The 15,399-nt window shown below is 42.7% G+C and overlaps 1 protein-coding gene across 2 annotated transcripts in view; it reads right to left on the reverse strand.

Annotated features, from left to right (window-relative positions):
* Positions 1–15,399, reverse strand: part of UTP6 (UTP6 small subunit processome component) — a 127,382-nt gene that overhangs the window by 4,513 nt on the left and 107,470 nt on the right. For both annotated transcript variants that reach the window (XM_088466176.1, XM_088466177.1), the window contains exons 13-18: positions 7,775–7,852; positions 7,462–7,641; positions 2,257–2,337; positions 1,918–2,021; positions 1,179–1,245; positions 241–313 (exon numbers count right to left, since the gene is read on the reverse strand). In XM_088466176.1, coding sequence (XP_088322302.1) covers positions 241–313; positions 1,179–1,245; positions 1,918–2,021; positions 2,257–2,337; positions 7,462–7,641; positions 7,775–7,852 — 583 coding nt within the window. The remainder of the gene's footprint in view (positions 1–240; positions 314–1,178; positions 1,246–1,917; positions 2,022–2,256; positions 2,338–7,461; positions 7,642–7,774; positions 7,853–15,399) is intronic.

A 15,399-nucleotide genomic window follows, 5' to 3' on the forward strand; every position in this document is an offset into this window, starting at 1 on the left:
CTACACCCCAAGGTATCTCAATGTCTGTTTCTTGTCCTGTGGTATTTGGATGAACACAATGGAGTCTCCGGCAGGGGTGGGGTATAGAGGGGTAGAAGTTAGACACGTGTGAACTCCAGGATCCGTTCTATACCCCAAAGTCTCCAGTGTCCTCAGAGGAAAGGCTTCATCAGAGTGAGAAGGATAATACACACACACACACACGTGGCTGCTGACCTAGAACTGATCATTCATACGTACCAAGGTGCGTAGCGCCAAATTCCCGCAATGCGCGCTCATAGTATTCTCGGAGATTCTCCATCTTGCTCTGCCCCTACATTACAATTAGAAGATCAGATCAATATTCATTTACGCAATATAAGAAAATGAAATAAGATACAGATCGAAAATAATAACGAGTAAATAATGACTAAATTTAATGGAGCCAACTGTTACTTTGTATTGTGCAGCTGGAGGACTGCTTCCGATACCGGCATTATAGGAGACACAAGGACACGCGTGTCTGGCATTATAGGAGACACAAGGACACGCGTGTCTGGCATTATAGGAGACACAAGGACACGCGTGTCTGGCATTATAGGAGACACAAGGACACGCGTGTCTGGCATTATAGGAGACACAAGGACACGCGTGTCTGGCTTTATAGGAGACACAAGGACACGCGTGTCTGGCTTTATAGGAGACACAAGGACACGCGTGTCTGGCTTTATAGGAGACACAAGGACACGCGTGTCTGGCTTTATAGGAGACACAAGGACACGCGTGTCTGGCTTTATAGGAGACACAAGGACACGCGTGTCTGGCTTTATAGGAGACACAAGGACACGCGTGTCTGGCTTTATAGGAGACACAAGGACACGCGTGTCTGGCTTTATAGGAGACATAAGGACACGCGTGTCTGGCTTATTGTCCTTTCTCACTAGCACCTCAGGATTTATAATCATTCTAGCAGGCTATGTACACACATGGGGAAGAATTAGGGCTCTCCTGTTCCTTGGTTACTAGGATTGATATGTAGCGGTATCATACATATATAAACTTGGTATGTTGGGTGACCCCACACCTGTACGGGTAGATGAGGTGGTGACCATAAAAGGGCCTGGATGCCGGTTTCCCAGCATGGCAGCGGATTATGGGATCAGTTACTACATAATGTTCCTCCCAGGTCACAGACTCACCTGGTCTTTCTCTATCTCAATCATCTTCTGGAAAAACTCCTCAGAAAAGGGACGATTCTCATGTAAACTACAAAAGAGAGAGAGACGGGGGATGAATCCTGTACACTGGGAACTGCAGACCGTTACCGAGGGTCATTATTCTGCTGTACACTTATTACAGTACCAGCCATTACACTGAGCTTCAGCTCACAATACCCATCCTAGCTTCTTCCATCAGCAAACGCAAATACTGTAACACAGAGGTTCCCAAACTCGGTCCTCCAGGCACCCTAACGGTCCAGGTTTTAAGGATATCCCTGGTTGAGCACAGATGGTTAAATCAAAAGACTTATGTACTAATTAAGTGCCCTGTGCCCAAGTATGGTTATCCTTAAAACCTGGACTGTTCGGGTGCCTTGAGCACAGAGTTTGGGAACTTCTGGTGTAAAAAATACATAACGGAAGTCATATCCCAACAGACGAGGTGATTTGCAGGTCACACTGAGCCTTATGCATGAAATACAGCATTTCCACATCAGCTTCCCTTATAATTAATGGCCGGTTCATAAGTGTTACAGTTCAGCTACAAGGAGAGGGAGGGAGAGAGGGAGGGAGAGGGAGAGAGAGAGAGAGAGGGAGGGAGAGGAAGACTGAGCCCCCTTATGTTCTAGCTCTGCGCAGCCGAGTACAGGGGGCTCTTCAGAGTCTAATCTCCATAACACAGCGATTATACCCAGATCTCGTATGGTCAGTCGCTCACCTGCTGAACACTTTCCTCACTCCCTTGTAGCCCCTGCTCCTGTATGTCCAGTCCAGATATCGGACCTTCATGACCTTGGTGACAGAGGCATTTAGCACCAGTTTCTACAGGGAAACAGAGATTAATCATCCCATGGCGACATTTGCTACAAGTCTTCTCCATACTGCCGGATGATTGTAAGGCAAACAAGAAAAAACTAGAACATGACTAGAAATAATCATAAAGGTCTCACATCCAATCTAGAGAGACTTCTGTGGCGTCCGCCATCCGGGACACACAATAAATGCTCAGGTATGTATCACGGTAACTGACACCTATGAGGTAAAATGAGTCGTTTACCTGGTAGAGAGACTCGGTGACCTCCGGGCTCCTCTCCTTCTCGCTCCATTCCACCATTAGGACCCACAAGGGCAAACTGTCCTGCAAACAGAAAGAAGCTCCGACTAAAGTAATAATCGGGCTACACAGCGGTTTCATTGTCAGGAAATGTATCTGAAGAGGCAAATTGTGAGCTCAGAGCCTGTATTAGTAATAGCAAAGGCTGTATCACTGTCTTCTGCTGCGTTGGTGACAGGAACGGTGGCTGTAGGACTTGCCTTATAGAGGTTGGATGCCAAATAAGAAAAAGCCAACAGCTATCCAGCCCTTAGGAGCTGGGCCCATTTGTAGGTTTTGTTTAGACTCCCCTAATATCTTACACCCCCTTCTGTACATTGCCTTGGCCTAAGTGTCTGTCATTACATATTTCCCAGCATTGATCTTCGCAGAGGCCACCTGGCAGACTGGCAATAGCATCATTGGGGATAAGGGAAACTAGTCTGGGCCCAGACTCAACACAATTATCAAACAACGCTTCATGCTCTAGTTTATCTAATGCCTACAGAGAAACATTTCAAGGTGTGCTAGTCATTCTTTGTGGTTCCCAAGAGACAATTCAAATATGTCCTACTTCACTCATCACCATGGTCCATCTTTATGGACATTAAGTAAATTAGTGCCAGCCCTTCATTCTTCAGGTGTGATTTGTGGTCCTGGAACTAAATGAATGTTGACTTGTAGTTTTCCACGTATATGAAAGTATATAGAAAAAAAGAAGACTCTTGGTTGGGGGCACTCAAAATGTTGTATCAATAGTAAAAACTAGTGATACTAATACTTAACTTTTAATTATCTGAATTTTAAAACACTAGATACTCAACAATACAATACATACACCATAAAAATCTTCCACTCAACCGCTCAGGTAAGTGGGACAGGTGGTGCACGTGACACCAATAATTGATGTGAAAAGATAAGCTAATAAAGCTACGTTCAGGCGAATATTATTCTTTGTTAGAATGAAATCAGCAAATTGTGATTATCAAATACTATTTATGGATTCTCCTACAATTGCATATGACTTATCAGTTGCTCACATAAATGGGCATGCAAAAATCACCATAGCAGACGTTTAGCACAACAGTACATTGAAGTGTCAAGTTGGCGTATGTGTAAAGCCAGTATACCAAATAATAGCTAAAAGTTATCCCAAGATTTCTGCAACAGGTTTTCTGAATGAATATCAATCTGATACTATCTATTTAGCAAAGAGTCATAGTAATGTACACGTCGTGCTTTTCAGAATGCTATACACAGATTGCTTACTGTGTATAAATGACTGGCTGTAGAGTTGCCTAGAACATAATATTAAGTGTAATTAACAAACATCGCTGGGAGATAAATTTGCCAACCCCGTTCTCTCATCCCGTGTCCTCTGTTTTTACATGACACACTGACAGCAGAGGTGCCCTTTCTCTTCCTTCCTACCAGCTGCCAACCCCGTTCTCTCATCCAGTGTCCTCTGTTTTTACATGACACACTGACAGCAGAGGTGCCCTTTCTCTTCCTTCCTACCAGCTGCCAACCCCGTTCTCTCATCCCGTGTCCTCTGTTTTTACATGACACACTGACAGCAGAGGTGCCCTTTCTCTTCCTTCCTACCAGCTGCCAACCCCGTTCTCTCATCCAGTGTCCTCTGTTTTTACATGACACACTGACAGCAGAGGTGCCCTTTCTCTTCCTTCCTACCAGCTGCCAACCCCGTTCTCTCATCCCGTGTCCTCTGTTTTTACATGACACACTGACAGCAGAGGTGCCCTTTCTCTTCCTTCCTACCAGCTGCCAACCCCGTTCTCTCATCCCGTGTCCTCTGTTTTTACATGACACAGTGACAGCAGAAATGGGGAAGACATTTGTCTGGGCCCCTTTTTGGTACTGCTTACAGGAACTTACATACTCCTGTGCAATGGTTTGCCCTATGATAACTATATGTATTTTATTCCCTGATCTAGGTGACACAGTGACTAAATGTCTGTTGTAATTACACTTAATATTATGTTCTAGGCAACTCTACAGCCAGTCATTTATACACAGTAAGCAATCTGTGTAGCATTCTGAAAAGCACGACGTGTACATTACTATGACTCTTTGCTAAATAGATAGTATCAGATTGATATTCATTCAGAAAACCTGTTGCAGAAATCTTGGGATAACTTTTAGCTATTATTTGGTATACTGGCTTTACACATACGCCAACTTGACACTTCAATGTACTGTTGTGCTAAACGTCTGCTATGGTGATTTTTGCATGCCCATTTATGTGAGCAACTGATTAGTCATATGCAATTGTAGGAGAATCCATAAATAGTATTTGATAATCACAATTTGCTGATTTCATTCTAACAAAGAATAATATTCGCCTGAACGTAGCTTTATTAGCTTATCTTTTCACATCAATTATTGGTGTCACGTGCACCACCTGTCCCACTTACCTGAGCGGTTGAGTGGAAGATTTTTATGGTGTATGTATTGTATTGTTGAGTATCTAGTGTTTTAAAATTCAGATAATTAAAAGTTAAGTATTAGTATCACTAGTTTTTACTATTGATACAACATTTTGAGTGCCCCCAACCAAGAGTCTTCTTTTTTCTATATACTTTCATATATCTTGCATTACTCTGACTCAGGGGAGCACCGCCAACTCAAAAATGTAATCTATCTCCAGTTTTGGATATTAGGATTGGTGTATAAGTTGGTTTGGACTGGAAAATATTACCCCATCCCATTCTAGTATATTATATACATTAGGGATGTTCTTATTATTGTTTTTTGTCTGTTTTTTCCTGTGCGGGCTCTAAAGATATATTTTTTTGTAGTTTTCCCCGCAAGATCCACTACTAAGCAAGACTCTGTTCTGGAGACCTTTGTTTACAAAGTATTCTATGGCTACTTCATAAAGTTCCCCAATTCCTGCCCAGTTCTAGAACTGCTGATTTTCTCAATGGGTATGGGTCCTCCAATGTTCCTTCTGAATGCAATAGTCTTAGAGCACCAAGGTTATCGGAATAGTGCCAATGGTTACACTACAATCACCTCCCAGTCATATTACACTTTGGTGCCGGACGCCTAGCTCCAGCAGTCAGTCAATTGTTTTCCTGGAGCTCCCACTGGGTGCCCGGAGACTGCTGCCTGGGGATCTGGTCCCTCTGCCTCTAGAGGCCAAACTCGACCAGAGAAGGTGATAAAGGTCCCCCAGCAGAATGCTGGAAGTTTTGGAAGGAAATATCCCCCACTCCAAACTTGCCGGCACCTGGGCTGTCCAGATAGTCTCAGGCACAGACCAGTGACCACTCTACATTAGGGACAATGTTACATGTGTGGACTGCATGCCCTGAATGTGTATATCCTCTGGAACATCAGGAAGGATTGTACCTCTGTGACATATCTATGCTGTGATTGCCCCGAGCACCTTCAGCAAATGGTATTGAAGGGAAACTATGTCTTTCTGCAAATGACACAAAAGGTATGTAACAGGGTAGACACACCAGGAGGGGTAACAGGGCAGACACACCAGGAGGGGTAAAACAAATGATGGAGGATCTGGGTAGACTAAAGGAATGGTCAAGAACGTGGCAACTACAGTTTAATGCCAAAAAATGCAAAATCATGCACTTGGGTCTCAATAACCTAAAGGCTAAATATAGTATTAATGGCACTATACTGGAAACTACTGAAGAGGAAAGGGATCTAGGAGTCACTATCTCAGGAGACAAAGGCTAAATATAGTATTAATGGCACTATACTGGAAACTACTGAAGAGGAAAGGGATCTAGGAGTCACTATCTCAGGAGACAAAGGCTAAATATAGTATTAATGGCACTATACTGGAAACTACTGAGGAGGAAAGGGATCTAGGAGTCACTATCACAGGAGACAAAGGCTAAATATAGTATTAATGGCACTATACTGGAAACTACTGAGGAGGAAAGGGATCTAGGAGTCACTATTTCAGGTGCCATAAAGGCTAAATATAGTATTAATGGCACTATACTGGAAAGTACGGAGGAGGAAAGGGATCTAGGAGTCACTATCACAGGAGACAAAGGCTAAATATAGTATTACTGGCACTATACTGTAAATTACCTAGGAGGAAAGGGATCTAGGAGTCACTATTTCAGGTGACATAAAGGCTATATATAGTATTAATGGTACTATACTGGAAAGTACTGAGGAGGAAAGGGATCTAGGAGTCACTATTTCAGGTGACTTATAGGCAGGCAAACATTGTATCAAAGCAATGAGGAAGGCAGGTCAGATGCTTGGTGCATAGGGAGAGGAATCAGTAGCAGAAGTGATAATACCACTGTATAGGTCATTGGTACGTCCTCATCTCTAATACTGTGTTCAGTTCTGGAGTGACCTTACGGCCCTCTAGGCTGCCCGGCTTACTAGGGGTGCTAGGTGAATTACGCTGACTTACATTAGAGTAGCTTGTCCTGGGAACCGGCAGTGCCTCCCAGGCAGCATGGCGCAGAGTCTTGCCCGAGAAGCGGAGTCAAACAGCCACCTGGGCTACTTCCGCTAATGTCTTACAGCTTATAGGATGAGAGTTTAGCACCTGTCCCTCTGAGCAGGCTCCTCTTACTGACAGCTGCTGTTCTGTGACTACATTCCCCACATGTATCAAGCAAAACTTTCCAGAGCTCTTAATCGATAGACAACATCGATGGCGTTGCCTAATAGAGGCCTATGGGCTTTTTACATAATTCCCCAGAGAAGGATCCAATACGATCCCTCCCGGAGTCCCCTACAGCTCACGCATGCGCAGGATGACTCCCGGGACATAAACCTGAATGTCCTCACACCGCAAAGGACATTACTTAGCGAGAGAGCTGTGCTTTGCGGTTTTAATCGCAGATCTACATGCATACGGTGTTAATAAATGTCGCTATGCATGCGGTAAGTGGCGGGATGCGACGCATTCACGCTTGATCTGTCCCGCCCTATATCTTTTCCTATGGGCACCTAAGCGTGACAGCGATGGTTCTCCTTTTATGGCCTGACGCCACTATCCTAGGTGGCCTTTCCCCTGCCTACATAGACCTTCTCCTGTGTGGTTGGTCTGGTGTATAGAGAACGGGTCTGTGTACTCCTGCTGAACCTCTATACCCCAAGGTACTCAGCATCCCACAATGCATCATCATAAATCCACGTAAGGGCACTTACCTGGGGCTTCACAACTGCAAATGCCCTCCCAAACACCTGCTCCACATCCTCAGCCTTCATTGCGATCAGGAGCTCCAGCCTCGCCCTCCACAGGTCAACAGATGCACTGAACCTCTCTGCGGCCGCGGCAGATATTTCCACCGCTCGCTCCACCTGCCCGACCTCTACCAGTTTTGATATCTGAAAGACATTTAATTACCAACAGCAAAATGTAGAACAGGACTGACTGCACCGCGGCCTTCCATCTGCACCATGTCCTGTTAGTCATATCACACACATCCCGGCCTAGAAGATAAACTACATTTCTCCTCACCCAGTCACTGTATCGTGCTTGTGGTAACAGGCCGGATTCATGCGCTTCACAGAAAGCAGACAGCAGCCGCTCCCGCCTCTGGAAGGGGAAGAGAGTGTTAGTGGGGCACGGAGCCAGCAGCAGATCTTACAGTCTATTTCCAGCTATTCAGTCTTTGTCACATCTCCGCACATCATGCATCCACTTACTGAGAAAGGACTAGAAATGCTGCAAGTGATGGAGAGCAGGAAAACACAGGTAAATTCCTCTCCTGTAGCCAACATCTGCCCAACCACGTAGTATAATAAGACTATTATATCCCCATTCAGCGCTGAGGACCAGTGGGACATCTCTAGTGAAGGAGTAGTCCTGCTCACCCTCAGCACTTATAGAGTCCTGACTTTACACTCACCATTCCGTACTGAAGGAACCGTTAGTGTATGTTGCCAGGAGACGGCGCATAGTAACATCACAGACAGACGTCCTCAGCTACTGTGCTACAGAAACACTGGAAGAACAGGGCCGGCACGATGTCCCCCAAAAATAACAGCTAGAAAATAAGGGGCACCCTGAAGGTGGAGAGCCTGCATCAATTAGACGGTGCTGCAGTTATTGTCTATAACACCCAGATCTCAGTCTGGCTCAAATAAACTCTGGGGATCCCTAATGTTATGTAAGACTGTGTCTAGTTTTATGTATTTCATTCAATATTCTGCTAACTAGCAAAAAATAACCTAAAAGCAAATGTGTTATCTTTTCACCATTACCGAGAATAACTGCGGTTCTTGCGTGGATGAATCCAACTTTCCATAGCGTTAAAGAGACAGAATATACACACAGCTCATAATACTATATACACACTGCTCATAATACAATATACACACAGCACATAATACAGTATACACAGCACATAATACAGTATACACACAGCACATAATACAGTATACACTCAGCACATAATACAGTATACACTCAGCACATAATACAGTATACACTCAGCACATAATACAGTATACACACAGCACATAATACAGCATACACTCAGCACATAATACAGTATACACTCAGCACATAATACAGTATACACTCAGCACATAATACAGTATACACACAGCACATAATACAGTATACACACAGCACATAATACAGTATACACACAGCACATAATACAGTATACACTCAGCACATAATACAGTATACACACAGCACATAATACAGTATACACACAGCACATAATACAGTATACACTCAGCACATAATACAGTATACACACAGCTCATAATACAGTATACACACAGCTCATAATACAGTATACACACAGCACATAATACAGTATACACTCAGCACATAATACAGTATACACTCAGCACATAATACAGTATACACTCAGCACATAATACAGTATACACACAGCTCATAATACAGTATACACACAGCACATAATACAGTATACACACAGCACATAATACAGTATACACACAGCACATAATACAGTATACACACAGCTCATAATACAGTATACACACAGCTCATAATACAGTATACACACAGCACATAATACAGTATACACTCAGCACATAATACAGTATACACACAGCACATAATACAGTATACACTCAGCACATAATACAGTATACACTCAGCACATAATACAGTATACACACAGCACATAATACAGTATACACACAGCACATAATACAGTATACACACAGCACATAATACAGTATACACACAGCACATAATACAGTATACACACAGCACATAATACAGTATACACTCAGCACATAATACAGTATACACTCAGCACATAATACAGTATACACTCAGCACATAATACAGTATACACTCAGCACATAATACAGTATACACACAGCACATAATACAGTATACACACAGCACATAATACAGTATACACACAGCACATAATACAGTATACACACAGCTCATAATACAGTATACACACAGCACATAATACAGTATACACTCAGCTCATAATACAGTATACACACAGCTCATAATACAGTATACACACAGCTCATAATACAGTATACACTCAGCACATAATACAGTATACACACAGCACATAATACAGTATACACTCAGCACATAATACAGTATACACTCAGCACATAATACAGTATACACTCAGCACATAATACAGTATACACACAGCACATAATACAGTATACACACAGCACATAATACAGTATACACACAGCACATAATACAGTATACACTCAGCACATAATACAGTATACACTCAGCACATAATACAGTATACACTCAGCACATAATACAGTATACACACAGCACATAATACAGTATACACTCAGCACATAATACAGTATACACTCAGCACATAATACAGTATACACTCAGCACATAATACAGTATACACACAGCACATAATACAGTATACACACAGCACATAATACAGTATACACTCAGCACATAATACAGTATACACTCAGCACATAATACAGTATACACACAGCACATAATACAGTATACACACAGCACATAATACAGCATACACACAGCACATAATACAGCATACACACAGCACATAATACAGCATACACACAGCACATAATACAGTATACACACAGCACATAATACAGTATACACACAGCACATAATACAGTATACACTCAGCACATAATACAGTATACACACAGCACATAATACAGTATACACTCAGCACATAATACAGTATACACTCAGCACATAATACAGTATACACTCAGCACATAATACAGTATACACACAGCACATAATACAGTATACACACAGCACATAATACAGTATACACTCAGCACATAATACAGTATACACACAGCACATAATACAGTATACACACAGCACATAATACAGTATACACTCAGCACATAATACAGTATACACACAGCACATAATACAGTATACACACAGCACATAATACAGTATACACACAGCACATAATACAGTATACACACAGCACATAATACAGTATACACTCAGCACATAATACAGTATACACTCAGCACATAATACAGTATACACACAGCACATAATACAGTATACACACAGCACATAATACAGTATACACACAGCACATAATACAGTATACACTCAGCACATAATACAGTATACACTCAGCACATAATACAGTATACACTCAGCACATAATACAGTATACACACAGCACATAATACAGTATACACTCAGCACATAATACAGTATACACACAGCACATAATACAGTATACACTCAGCACATAATACAGTATACACTCAGCACATAATACAGTATACACACAGCACATAATACAGTATACACTCAGCACATAATACAGTATACACACAGCACATAATACAGTATACACACAGCACATAATACAGTATACACTCAGCACATAATACAGTATACACTCAGCACATAATACAGTATACACTCAGCACATAATACAGTATACACACAGCACATAATACAGTATACACACAGCACATAATACAGTATACACACAGCACATAATACAGTATACACACAGCACATAATACAGTATACACACAGCACATAATACAGCATACACAGCACATAATACAGTATACACACAGCACATAATACAGTATACACTCAGCACATAATACAGTATACACTCAGCACATAATACAGTATACACTCAGCACATAATACAGTATACACACAGCACATAATACAGTATACACACAGCACATAATACAGTATACACACAGCACATAATACAGTATACACACAGCTCATAATACAGTATACACTCAGCACATAATACAGTATACACTCAGCACATAATACAGTATACACACAGCTCATAATACAGTATACACACAGCACATAATACAGTATACACACAGCACATAATACAGTATACACTCAGCACATAATACAGTATACACTCAGCACATAATACAGTATACACACAGCACATAATACAGTATACACACAGCACATAATACAGTATACTAGAAAATAATCAGGATTTTTTTATGCAGTCTCAAAAAAGATCTGGGATGTGACGAACGCAAAATATTCAGTACAGAGGCGAATACAGCGAAGGATCAATAATACAGGGAATCCGCTATTATATCAGTAATCACACTAGGTTATTGATTAATGAGATTATGATCTACATAGCTGTGGGATTACCACAATATGTGCTACTGGTTATATGGACTAAGTGTGGGACGAGGTGATCTGCACCCAGCATAGAGGAGTATTAATGTTACACAGGATCATTACTAATCTCCATCTGTACATCTACTGCTGGGCTACGTGTGGGACGAGGTGATCTGCACCCAGCATAGAGGAGTATTAATGTTACACAGGATCATTACTAATCTCCATCTGTACATCTACTGCTGGGCTACGTGTGGGACGAGGTGATCTGCACCCAGCATAGAGGAGTATTAATGTTACACAGGATCATTACTAATCTCCATCTGTACATCTACTGCTGGACTACGTGTGGGACGAGGTGATCTGCACCCAGCATAGAGGAGTATTAATGTTACACAGGATCATTACTAATCTCCATCTGTACATCTACTGCTGGGCTACGTGTGGGACGAGGTGATCTGCACCCAGCATAGAGGAGTATTAATGTTACACAGGATCATTACTAATCTCCATCTGTACATCTACTGCTGGGCTACGTGTGGGACGAGGTGATCTGCACCCAGCATAGAGGAGTATTAATGTTACACAGGATCATTACTAATCTCCATCTGTACATCTACTGCTGGGCTACGTGTGGGACGAGGTGATCTGCACCCAGCATAGAGGAGTATTAATGTTACACAGGATCATTACTAATCTCCATCTGTACATCTACTGCTGGACTACGTGTGGGACGAGGTGATCTGCACCCAGCATAGAGGAGTATTAATGTTACACAGGATCATTACTAATCTCCATCTGTACATCTACTGCTGGGCTACGTGTGGGACGAGGTGATCTGCTCCCAGCATAGAGGAGTATTAATGTTACACAGGATCATTACTAATCTCCATCTGTACATCTACTGCTGGACTACGTGTGGGACGAGGTGATCTGCACCCAGCATAGAGGAGTATTAATGTTACACAGGATCATTACTAATCTCCATCTGTACATCTACTGCTGGACTACGTGTGGGACGAGGTGATCTGCACCCAGCATAGAGGAGTATTAATGTTACACAGGATCATTACTAATCTCCATCTGTACATCTACTGCTGGACTACGTGTGGGACGAGGTGATCTGCACCCAGCATAGAGGAGTATTAATGTTACACAGGATCATTACTAATCTCCATCTGTACATCTACTGCTGGACTACGTGTGGGACGAGGTGATCTGCACCCAGCATAGAGGAGTATTAATGTTACACAGGATCATTACTAATCTCCATCTGTACATCTACTGCTGGACTACGTGTGGGACGAGGTGATCTGCACCCAGCATAGAGGAGTATTAATGTTACACAGGATCATTACTAATCTCCATCTGTACATCTACTGCTGGGCTACGTGTGGGACGAGGTGATCTGCACCCAGCATAGAGGAGTATTAATGTTACACAGGATCATTACTAATCTCCATCTGTACATCTACTGCTGGACTACGTGTGGGACGAGGTGATCTGCACCCAGCATAGAGGAGTATTAATGTTACACAGGATCATTACTAATCTCCATCTGTACATCTACTGCTGGACTACGTGTGGGACGAGGTGATCTGCACCCAGCATAGAGGAGTATTAATGTTACACAGGATCATTACTAATCTCCATCTGTACATCTACTGCTGGACTACGTGTGGGACGAGGTGATCTGCACCCAGCATAGAGGAGTATTAATGTTACACAGGATCATTACTAATCTCCATCTGTACATCTACTGCTGGACTACGTGTGGGACGAGGTGATCTGCACCCAGCATAGAGGAGTATTAATGTTACACAGGATCATTACTAATCTCCATCTGTACATCTACTGCAGGACTAAGTGTGGGACGAGGTGATCTGCACCCAGCATAGAGGAGTATTAATGTTACACAGGATCATTACTAATCTCCATCTGTACATCTACTGCTGGGCTACGTGTGGGACGAGGTGATCTGCACCCAGCATAGAGGAGTATTAATGTTACACAGGATCATTACTAATCTCCATCTGTACATCTACTGCTGGACTACGTGTGGGACGAGGTGATCTGCACCCAGCATAGAGGAGTATTAATGTTACACAGGATCATTACTAATCTCCATCTGTACATCTACTGCTGGACTACGTGTGGGACGAGGTGATCTGCACCCAGCATAGAGGAGTATTAATGTTACACAGGATCATTACTAATCTCCATCTGTACATCTACTGCTGGGCTACGTGTGGGACGAGGTGATCTGCACCCAGCATAGAGGAGTATTAATGTTACACAGGATCATTACTAATCTCCATCTGTACATCTACTGCTGGACTACGTGTGGGACGAGGTGATCTGCACCCAGCATAAAGGAGTATTAATGTTACACAGGATCATTACTAATCTCCATCTGTACATCTACTGCTGGACTACGTGTGGGACGAGGTGATCTGCACCCAGCATAGAGGAGTATTAATGTTACACAGGATCATTACTAATCTCCATCTGTACATCTACTGCTGGACTACGTGTGGGACGAGGTGATCTGCACCCAGCATAGAGGAGTATTAATGTTACACAGGATCATTACTAATCTCCATCTGTACATCTACTGCTGGACTACGTGTGGGACGAGGTGATCTGCACCCAGCATAGAGGAGTATTAATGTTACACAGGATCATTACTAATCTCCATCTGTACATCTACTGCTGGACTACGTGTGGGACGAGGTGATCTGCACCCAGCATAGAGGAGTATTAATGTTACACAGGATCATTACTAATCTCCATCTGTACATCTACTGCTGGGCTACGTGTGGGACGAGGTGATCTGCACCCAGCATAGAGGAGTATTAATGTTACACAGGATCATTACTAATCTCCATCTGTACATCTACTGCTGGACTACGTGTGGGACGAGGTGATCTGCACCCAGCATAAAGGAGTATTAATGTTACACAGGATCATTACTAATCTCCATCTGTACATCTACTGCTGGACTACGTGTGGGACGAGGTGATCTGCACCCAGCATAGAGGAGTATTAATGTTACACAGGATCATTACTAATCTCCATCTGTACATCTACTGCTGGACTACGTGTGGGACGAGGTGATCTGCACCCAGCATAGAGGAGTATTAATGTTACACAGGATCATTACTAATCTCCATCTGTACATCTACTGCTGGACTACGTGTGGGACGAGGTGATCTGCACCCAGCATAGAGGAGTATTAATGTTACACAGGATCATTACTAATCTCCATCTGTACATCTACTGCTGGACTACGTGTGGGACGAGGTGATCTGCACCCAGCATAGAGGAGTATTAATGTTACACAGGATCATTACTAATCTCCATCTGTACATCTACTGCTGGACTACGTGTGGGACGAGGTGATCTGCACCCAGCATAGAGGAGTATTAATGTTACACAGGATCATTACTAATCTCCATCTGTACATCTACTGCTGGACTACGTGTGGGACGAGGTGATCTGCTCCCAGCATA

The sequence above is a fragment of the Taudactylus pleione genome, unplaced genomic scaffold (assembly GCF_031769625.1).
Source record: "Taudactylus pleione unplaced genomic scaffold, aTauple2 ptg002606l, whole genome shotgun sequence".
NCBI lineage: Eukaryota > Metazoa > Chordata > Amphibia > Anura > Myobatrachidae > Taudactylus > Taudactylus pleione.